The following is a 10622-nucleotide window of genomic DNA, read 5'->3' as shown; positions in this document are numbered from 1 at the left end:
TATTGACTGATTGAACATTTCATTAACGGATTGCAGAAAGGGTACAGTTCAATGAAGGTAAAACCAAATACAGTAGATAACCAGATAGTTGACCCCACACATTTCCAAAAAACTACTGTATGAGAAAGGCATATTTTGTCTTGACACGGCCCTAACAAACTTCTACCAGGAGTTGCAGTGAATGACATTTAGATTTCAATCATTTCTTCGAACCACTGATTGTTGCCTTTTGTCTTTTCTTTTTACCACTAAACTGTATGGGATAGGAAAGATGCAGATACTAGAACTGGTAAAACAAATTCTAATATTGCTTCAGTTAGTTATTTTATTTTAATTGTGGCTCCATTTCATTTCATTTCATCTGTTATTCAGAAGATGGCAGGATTGGCTAAAATAAGATCTCTTGCAGGTCACACTTAAAAAAGATAGAACAGTTGACGATGACCTGGCTTATTCATAATATATTGTTGCGTAGTAGGGGATCGCAATGAGTAAAATGATCAAGTACGTCACAGAGAGCAACTTTTCTAAATGTTCAGCAGTACATATTCATATTGAAATGTATATTATGCTTGTAACACAGGTGTGTAACACAGGTGTGTTACAAGCACATAATCACATTGTGTTGGGACTGTCCGGAATATCTTTATTTATAAATGGTAAATTTGCATATATTGTGCATGGTGGAGGAAACCATGCAAGGCACCATCCTGCACATCAGGAGCAATTAGGAGTTCAAACTGATAACCTCACGGTTCCCATACGGCTGCTCTACCGGCCACTCTGGCACCCTTTATCAGCGGCCTGTTGAACTTGAAGCCTAGCATAGTTGGATGATTGGTGGCCTAGCTGCTTGATTAGAACATGGGAGCATCTGGGGTGCATTGCTATTATACTGTGGTTGGTTGATCAGAGTCTGCAGATTATATAAAACAGTTTAGTCAAATTCTACCATGGGTAGTAGGCCAGTCAATCTAAGATTTGTCCCAAAAGGAAATTGCAATAGTAATCGTTCAAGGTTTTTGAGCGGTGCCTAACCACTCCATTACGTAGCCATGTATACTATGTATGTCTGTCCCTGTGTCCGAGCACGGAAAGCTGCAACACAGTAACTCTGTCATTTCTCGACCATTTCGGAAGCGGGAAGGCTCGCCGGAACTGGGTCGGCCCCTGGACGTGTTCCTGGGGGTCTGGATGTTCCGGGGACCCCCCGGGAACCCCCAAGCAGTAACTCTGTCATTTCTCGACCGTTTCGGACGCAGGAAGGCTCGCCGGAACCGGGCCAGCTCTCCTGGGCGCGTTCCTGGGGGTCTGGATGTTCTGGGGACCCCCCCGGGGACCCCCACACGGTAACTGTCATTTCTCAAAGATCTTTTCCAAAAATAATGAAAGCACAGTACAGAGAGAGCACAGTACACTACAGTACAGAGCACAGTACAGTACAGTAACTATAACAATACATGTATAGTTGCACCGCTCAGTTCACACAGGTGTGATTTTTTATGATCCTTATCCAAATAACATGTTCAAAATTGATTGTTACATAAATTGTGGATCGTAACCGGTAAATTCAGGGGTTTAACGTTGGGATACATTTGAAAACCTACTGTATATAGGGCAAACATTTCAAATTTGAATTATGCTTTAAGTAGCATGTGACATGTCAAACTAGGGGTTATTCATGATTCTTCATAATTCAAATTATGAAATGAAAGAAAAGAAAACTGGGAGCTGAGCATGCAGCATGATGAAAGAGATGTTGATAATTATATTATGTTGCTAAATGTACATGTTTGTACATGATACTAACTTTGCATATGTAATTCTGTACATTGCCGACCAGAAGTTGAGACAACTATATGTCAACAAAACAAAAGCTCTAGTAATTTCATGTCAGTACAAGCTAGCCAGAGTTTAAATTAAGTTCTATAATTAGTTTTGGGAACAATGATGAAGTCTCGAACACATCCCATTGTCGCTCCAAAAGTTCCTAAACCTTTATCTGTTCCTTCTCCCTTTAGTTTTCACATCCCCCAACCCCATTTTGACTTTCTCTCTCCTTGAATACAGGAACCACTGGTGTTCTATCCCACCAGGGGAAAAACAAACAAACAAACAAAGAAAAACTGTATTATGCATTGGAAAATGGTCTGCAATAATGTCAAGTATACTACCATGACTCATAGTCATTGTGCAAAACTTGTAATACCAGTTGCCTTTAAGAACACAGTTCTTGGGGAATAGGTTGGCGGAGGGTGTGTAGAGCCCAGGATCACATTAGAATTAGATAATTGACAGTGAAAAATGGGTTACAGAAATCGTGGGATAAAAATGATAAGAGAAGAACACAGTTTGATGTATACCATGCTGGTAGAGTCCAGGTAGGTGACAGCTACAGTAGCATGCATCTACCAGGTGACACTGTCCTCCACATCCAAGATGAAGCGGAGCAGGTCAAGGACAACCACATGTACTGTAGGCCTGTCCATGATACCACCACCCATCTACTGAGGGAGTTTTGACACAGTGATGTGAAGATCAGAGACACTCTCTAGCTGCTCTATCCTGATATCATCTCAGATATACTGCATGCCAGTGTGGAAATGGAATATTCAATGAAGGCAGAGGATGGAGATGACTGTAGTGAATTACAGCATAAGCATGGCTGTTTCCCGGTTTGTTTGTTTCACTTTCTTATGTTGTTTTCAAAGCTTTGCAGGAAAACTGAACAGCGTCTTTGGAAACCAGAAGGACAACAGAGCTGTCGTCATTCATTCAATGTCTGGACAGCACTTGTAAAGCAGCATCACCTCCCTTTAAACATCTGTATTTTGTGTTTGTCCGCCAGCAGCAGGGTGACGTTGTATTCATAGTCTCCGTCGTGAACTCCTGTGTGTCGGAACGCTCCTGCCAAATGGTTCTTCTCCCAGTAGTGATGCCAGTTTCCATACTGGTCTGCACCGAAACCAAACACGCTCACCTGTGACGTACGGACACAAACACACTGTCACATAACACTACAGCTGCAGGGCGATATGACTTGACATCACTGTCACGATTATTTCAAACGTTTGCCTCGATTGGGATTAATGTATGATTTTCTTTTCATATATATAATGAAAATAACCTTTGCTGTAACCTGTTCTATTCTTTCTTTGGAACTGCATACATTAAATAATGTCCTCTATCAATTCTCCTTGTCCCCCTTTTGTTTCTAGGACAGTTAATGTCAGTTAATAATGTCTGTTAAAGTCATGACAAACCTGAATGTGCTGAAGAAGATTTATACCTACTTATTTGTAGCACTTAATTGATTTCTTGGCTTCCTTATTTACGTGACCATTTTCACTGTCATTTGTTGACTCTCATGCCATTCACTCTGATCTTGCACTTGTCTTTATAAGTCAGTCTGGATAAAAGCGTCTATATGGTGAGATCGTAAGTTGTCAATTGTAAAGTAGAACTATCAGCTTACCTCGTCACAAATGTGAATGGCAAGCAGTAAACTGAGGAAGCCGGTGGAAGGATATCGCCCGTGACTGTCGAGCCAAGTCTCATAGACGTATTTGAAAAAGGTTGGACTATAGATCAACACCTGCAAAAAAGACACACTTTTCATGGCAGACCACTGCAGATGCTGTAGACTGGAGTAATATTTCTAATGTTTACAGTCATGTCTCTATCACACCAGCTGCGGACTGTTTATTCATGTGGCCCCGAAAAAATTAAACAGGTTGAGGTTCAACACATACAGTACACATACAGTACCTGACAAGCTGACTTACCTCACACAAACACATTGATTGTGAATAATCGCAAGATTATCTGATGATGAACAAACTTAAATAACATGGCATGAAAACTAGGCCTTTTGTCATTGAACTCACCTTGTCCTTGTTTGCTTTAATCTTGGACATTACAGGTACATATGTGCTGCAATAGAAATAAAAAAATAACAATCAACAATAATAATAATAATAATAATAAATCTGTATGCTGATTATTACATACATTATGCCGATACATAATATATGTATTAAATACAGACATAAATCTGTATTTATTGCGTACATAATTAATATAATCTAGATGTGAACCATAATGACAGGAAATAACGACATCTAGACAAATCCAGACATAATTGATTTTCAATATCATAACAGGTCTTTTCTTTTCATTTCTATTTTATATTCACCAGTTCCCGGCTTCCTGCATACAATTCTAGATGACTGTTGAGCTGCATGAAGTGCATACACAATTATGTTCTGTTTGTCTGTATATGCAATTCTGTCCACCAGAGGGTACTGTAAATGCCAAAACAAACTTGGGCTGTAACTGCAGAAATACATGTAAACATCTTGATTGCCTTGTTTTGATTTGACTTTGATTTAAATTCTGATGTGATCATTAACTTATATTTTATTATATTTCATATGACATTTCATTTCATGCTATAAATTAAATAAAGATTAACTGAATATCATCACCTTCTTAAACTAATGGTCTAAGAAGTAATCTTTTGAGATTTTTGTTTTCAGCTCTTAATTAAAGAGGATCATACAAATCTTTTAGTAAAATGGCCTATCTCAAGAGTGTGACTTAGGAAATATCATACTTTTGTTTTGGATCAGTTTTTTTTTCTTTTTCTGAAAAAATAAAAATGACATAGACCATTAGTTTAAGCATGTGACGATATGACAATATTTTGTATGTACCGGTACATATCAGTGTACTAATATGTCAATTAAAGTAAGCTGCAGGTGATGCGCTCGCGGATGCGTCTGTGCGTGTTTCCCCCAATGATCGACGAGAAAAAAATATATAATTCTCTTTGTCATTCTATTTATTTTTTCTTTCTTTTTTGTCACTTCATTTCTTAAGCCTTTCTAACCACACCAAAGGGTCGAGACGGTTTTAGCGTTGTCCCAGCAGTGTGTCCTGTTGCACGTTAACGTACGTCGTCCCAAGTTGTCCCAAGTGATTCAACACATGGAATTCAATGGCCCAAACCACCACACCAAAGGGTCACCATGCAACTCTTTACAACCGTTTGGACCCAAGGAGTTGCATGGCGACCCTTTGGTGTGGTTAGGGCCAGTGGCGTGCACAGATATACACTAGGGGGTGCTAGAGCACCACCTGCCCTTGCCCTCTGGTCAGCAATGTGGCCTTTTGAAAAAACACCCACAAAAAATTGGGTGTTTTTTTTTCAATTCTTGATAAAAATTTGCTTCTAATATATAATTTATGCGGTTCCACACGCTGCACAAGGTGCCTTTTTTTCACTTGAGCACCGGCCTGCCCCTCTAAATGTCTGTGCACGCCACTGGTTAGGGCTCTAGGTAAAGTGAAAAGGTGCAATAGTGTAGTGTAGTGTAATGCACTCACTGTTTAATGGTGCCTGTGGTTAAAGCACTGATGATCCACTGAAGGTCCAGGGTCTTGAAAGGGATCAGCACCAGATGAGTGGTGTTGTCAAGGTCTACGGAACTCTCCGGGTACATCACATGGTGAGTGGTTCTGAAGCCAACATCTTCTTCAAAGCCAGATGTGGGAGCCTGGTTCATTCTGCAAATAAAACACAGCTTTGCTTTTCATTTTGATTTTTTTTTCTTTTCTCAGCAGTGTTGATTTTGACAGCAAATTTGGATTTAGTTGTAGTCATAGTCTTTTGAATAACATTCTATTTAGTTTTAATCATATTTTAGTCATCTGAAATTAGTCTAGTTTTAGTTGACAAAATACCATAAGATGAGAATAAATCTTGATTTAGTCTACTATATAAAATGTATTTTGGCAGGCCTTGGATGGCGTTGAAATGCCGGATTTATAGAGGGTATGCGCGTGACATCATCCTCATACCCGGAAGTTATGTGGGAACACCTACTGTGTGGCAAAAACTACTTTCTGGCCTTGACAGCCCATACATCCAAACAGAAAAGTCCTATTTGATTGCATTACATTACATTAAAAGACGTTAAGCTCACTTTACCACTCACTTTGCCACTCACTTGATGCATGCGCATACCCTCTATACTCAACTGTGTGCCAAAAATAGCAGATCTACAAGCTCACGTGTCACGCTGCGACAGGTTGTGACCTTGTAGATCGGCTATTTTCAGAGGGTGACACCTGCACACAACCAAGCATAAAATGACTTGTATTAGTTCTACTGAATGTCCCTCCATTACATTTTAGTGTAGTTGTTATTTGACGAAATTGTCAGTATATTTATTCATAGTTTTAGTCATCATAGCTTAGTTTTTATTTAGTATTTGTCAGTGAAAAAAGGTAGTCGATGAACATTTTTCATCATAGTTTTAGACAGTCAACAAAATGAACTGAAATGACTCATTTCAGTTAATTGTGTGACCCACTGAAGCCAGTTCTAGTATATTTGACCATTTCATTACGTTTGTCTTAAAAAACTCAGACACCCAGTGACTGACAGATACAAGAAAGTGCCTTTTTGAAAGCCAATTTCCAACAGCCAACTATGTAATCTCCCTATCCATTACGTCTGTTGAGTTTATCATCCACTTTAATTAAGCTATTTGCAAGAGCTTAACATCACACAGAGGCTTCAATTGATTAATGACGTTCAATAAACCAATGCAGTGGAATCTAAATATTGAGATGCTGTCACGTCCTGTCCTAGGACGTACCACGCCTGGACCGCCGTCCCTACCTTTGCCCATAGAGTATATAAAAGGATAGAGACTGAACTGGCGCGAAGCTCCGCCCCCCAGCTATTCATGTCAGTGGAAGTTGCTCAGTGGCGTTTTGAAGCACCCGGAAGACTGCCGGAAGTACCGTCTCAGAACGTCTACTTCCGCATTTTTGGTGGTCAAATGCGGAAGTGCAACCGAGCGCTCAATGTTAAAGCCCAGCTGCACGGGGTTTCCCGGTCATGAATCCACGGGTCCGCCTGTAGTCCCTCCTCCTACCACTAGGGCCCAGTGCTTCAACGTTGAATAGCCTCACTGGCCCCTTGCCTTTGCCCCTCTGTTGCCTCCCTTCTCCTGGCTGATTGTGAGACTGTGTCCACCTGCGCTTCTAAGCTGAAGAGACTTTGGTTAATGAGCATGGAGGTATATTAGGGACTCTGTGTTATTGGTTAGGTTGCTCGATTATAACACTGTGTTTCCCAAGAGTGGGAGTTTATGTTATATATGCCCTGGGAGGGTTTTCTGAGTTTAAATAAAAGTGCTCGAGTGCAAGTCGTTGTTGACTGGGTTATTCTGCATACGGGTCCAAATACTGAGGTGTTCCTGACAGATTCTCTCACATCTATGACAAGCCAATTGCTTTTCATATCATCAGCTTCAAACCTCAAGCTTGTTGTCAGGTATCATGAACTATTTTATGTGCACTTTAATTTTACACTTTACACTGCCAGGATGACTTATGTTTATTCTAACACTGTATAACGTTAACTTACTCCAAATTAACATTTTGAGTTAGGTGGTTTCTCCAGACAGCATAGATATGTTCTACCCATGGCTGAGTAAGCCTGTGACATTCAAACAATAACATTTAGCAACAAATCACCTTATAATAAGATCACTGGAGTCGATGAGGTCACCATACTGCGATCCCTTGAGGTTCCCTGAGTTCCCCACCACAGCGCAGGTCCTGCAGCGCTCTGGGCTGCCATCCGTGTAGAGCGCCTCGTCAGGAATGACTTGGAACAACTCCTCCACCACTTCTGTGTAGTTGGCCGGATGCTTCTCTGCCTGCAACCACTGGTGACACAGCATGCGGAGACCCGTCTGAGATTTGGTTTAGACTCCAGGGTTAATTTAACCACAAGTGACTGAACAAGGGCAGTGAACTACAGTAGCTCTTTAAGCTCACAACATGTAGATCACATTTCTCAAATAACTTCACGGTAAGCTTAAATACATGGGCAGTTTCTCTTGGCCCTCTCCTGCACCCAAGACACAAAAGGCTATCGTTGCCATTAACATCCATATAGGGAACATATGGATATTTGCAATCTCAAAAGTTAAAATTAGCACTCCAGATTTGTATTGTGGCTACTGAATGGTCAGATTGGATGAGCACACTATCCAAGGACACACACATGCATGTGTATTACGACCCACCCTAGGGGTAAGAAAGTGGAGATAGGCCTTGGAGATAGGCCTTAGCGGTCCAGACAGTGTGTCGCAGGTTCGAGTCCTGATCCCGACGAACTTTGCTGTGTGTCTCCCCCCCATCTCTCTCCCTGTTTCCTGTCAAGCTACTGTATATCAATAAAGGCAGAAAAGCCAAAAAAAACATCTTAAAAAAAAAGAAAGTGGAGATAAACATGCATGCTTACCAGACATCAGGCTGACAGTATCTGTCAAAGCTATTCTGTGATGTCAGTGGCTAGTGAAAAACCCTCTTTTCCAGTCATTTTATATTGACGTGCAGTAATTAAATGCAAACCACCCATGCAACTGTAAACTTCTGCTATGCCCCTTAGGACTGTGCCACCTTGTCGGACACAAGAACACAATGACCCCGCCTTATGGCATCAGAGTCCAAACCATCTGGTCAACTAGTGTTAAACGGTGACACTCCCATCATCAGCCTCCCGCTGAGAAGCTTTTGTGAACCGAGTTGTGTCAGGATGCAACCTTGCAGATATTTATATTCTTAAACCTCTAAATGAACATGGTGTGAGGTGACTGTGATAACGATTAAAGCCAGTGTGCAACGTACAATACTACTCTGTTGGTGGAAAGGCAACATACAATGCTTTGGACCCTCAAGAAAGTGTGTTTTAGTTTGATAGCAGAGCAAATAATCAATTCCAATTCCAAGATGTTCATTAATTAAAATGAGATAATAAAAAATCAATAGCTGCAGTGTATGTGTGTGGTAGAGCATAACATCTTCTTTTACACAGTCATTACACATGGTACGCTATTAAACGGCTAGTTGAACTCATATCCTTCATTTTTTAATACATTATCTTCCACAGCATATTTACTCATTATCCGGGAAGAACTATTGATATTTGCAGAGACAGAAAAGAGTGAGTTTAGGGGAATTAAGGTGTATGGCTTTGACCAAAAACTACTAAAAAGGGATACCTGTATACTTAATAAAATGAACATACTCCCTAAGCCGTTATATTTGTTTCAGAATATCCCCTTGTCACCTCCTGTTGGTTTGTTTTCTAAAATGGAAAAATTGTTTCGTAATTGTATTTGGAATGAAATCCCCAGGCTCCCCTATTTGCCTTACAATAGGGGAGGGTTAAAATGCTGTTATGGTACTACTGGGCATGGAGGAACATTGAATCATGCTCATTAAAGCTTCCATTGCCCACTACTCAAATTCATTTAAAATGCTCAAAAGGTCTACAGCTAATCCTATTGCTAAAAACATGATTACAGTCTGGCAGGATGACAAAAAAACATCTGAACGAAACCCTTCCCATTTCTCGCTTCAGTCCGATTTGGGGCAATGGCTGTTTCACCCAGGCAAGGCAGATGGGTGCTTTAAGCTATGGGCCGATAAAGAAGTTAAACAACTAAAGCATGTTTTTGAATGCCAACGTGGGAATCTGATAAATATATTGATAAAAAAGAGGAATTATCTTATTACCCGTGTGGCTGTGAGAAGATAAACCAACAGTGTGTGTCTAGAATTGGCACGTGACATCATCAGGGATGGAGATCCCTCATATAAGCTCATATATCGAGGTCCCTGATGTCATCAATATTGGCCAGCAACGCTACATCTGACCTCAAACCTCAAACCCTTATATATCTCCATAGCTGACCTGTTCTGACATTCCATATGTTGATCCTTCCCCATCCTTCCTCTTCGATGTCTCCCTTTTGACTGATACCTGTCCATTTAAACTGTAGACGGGCCTGCCCCAAAGTTATTAGTGCAGCCACGCTTCTAACCCTAAAGGGCGAGGTCGCTTCTCGCCCTCAGGCGTCTTACTGGTGTGTGTGTGTGTGTGTGTGTGTGTATGCGTGTATGCGTGTGTGCGTGCGTGCGTGCGTGCGTGCGTGCGTGCACGGCGTGTGAGCGAGCATGCGTGCATGTCTGCGTGCGTGCATGCATGCATGTTCCCTTGTACTTCCACAAATGATTGTACCAACGGCGATGGATCTCACCTGCCACCACTTGAAGGTGTCATCAGACAGTAAGCTGTTTCCGCTGGTCATGAGAGGGTGAATGGACAGGTTGAACCGCTCCGTGAACCAGGGCTCATCCTCCAGCTCCGTCATACACCGCCGACAGGCACATGCACCCTTGGAGAAAATGTTGTCCGACAGGCGAAAAGCGTACCTGATGAAATAGAGCGAGGGGTCTCGGAAGGTGTAACTGAACAGGAACGTTGTGAACGTTACGATGCAGAACAACAGCATGAAAGTCCTGATTTTCTTCCGTTTGGGTAGTAGAGGCATGGTGTTTGGAACGTCGAGTCAGTTTGTCGGGACGTTTTGAGCTCAAAACAAGCTCATTGGTGAATTAAGAATCCAAAGTTTTGAGATGGAGGTGGAGGAAAAAGCAAAACAAACCATTCCTTTTTTTCTGTAAAAGTAGGTCAAATACTACACTGATTACACCGATTTAAAGAGTTGCATCAGCATCCTCCATTGATAAAC

At 41.2% G+C, this 10622-nt stretch overlaps 1 protein-coding gene across 1 annotated transcript; it reads right to left on the bottom strand.

The window, feature by feature from the left end:
• LOC306938499 (CMP-N-acetylneuraminate-beta-galactosamide-alpha-2,3-sialyltransferase 1-like) lies at positions 1-10421 on the bottom strand (the record flags this gene model as incomplete). Its single annotated transcript, XM_079522718.1, has 6 exons — positions 1-2980; positions 3476-3595; positions 3888-3933; positions 5389-5568; positions 7552-7745; positions 10128-10421. The coding sequence occupies 6 exons, from the start codon at positions 10419-10421 to the stop codon at positions 2807-2809; spliced, it is 1008 nt and encodes a 335-aa protein (XP_079378844.1). The 3' UTR covers positions 1-2806.
• Between the last annotated feature and the right edge of the window lie 201 nt (positions 10422-10622).

The sequence above is a fragment of the Electrona antarctica genome, assembly GCF_951216825.1.
Source record: "Electrona antarctica genome assembly, chromosome: 15".
Classification (NCBI taxonomy): Eukaryota; Metazoa; Chordata; class Actinopteri; order Myctophiformes; family Myctophidae; genus Electrona; species Electrona antarctica.
The sequence above is the reverse complement of the archived record's forward strand: the minus strand, read 5'-3'. Positions and strand labels throughout refer to the sequence as shown.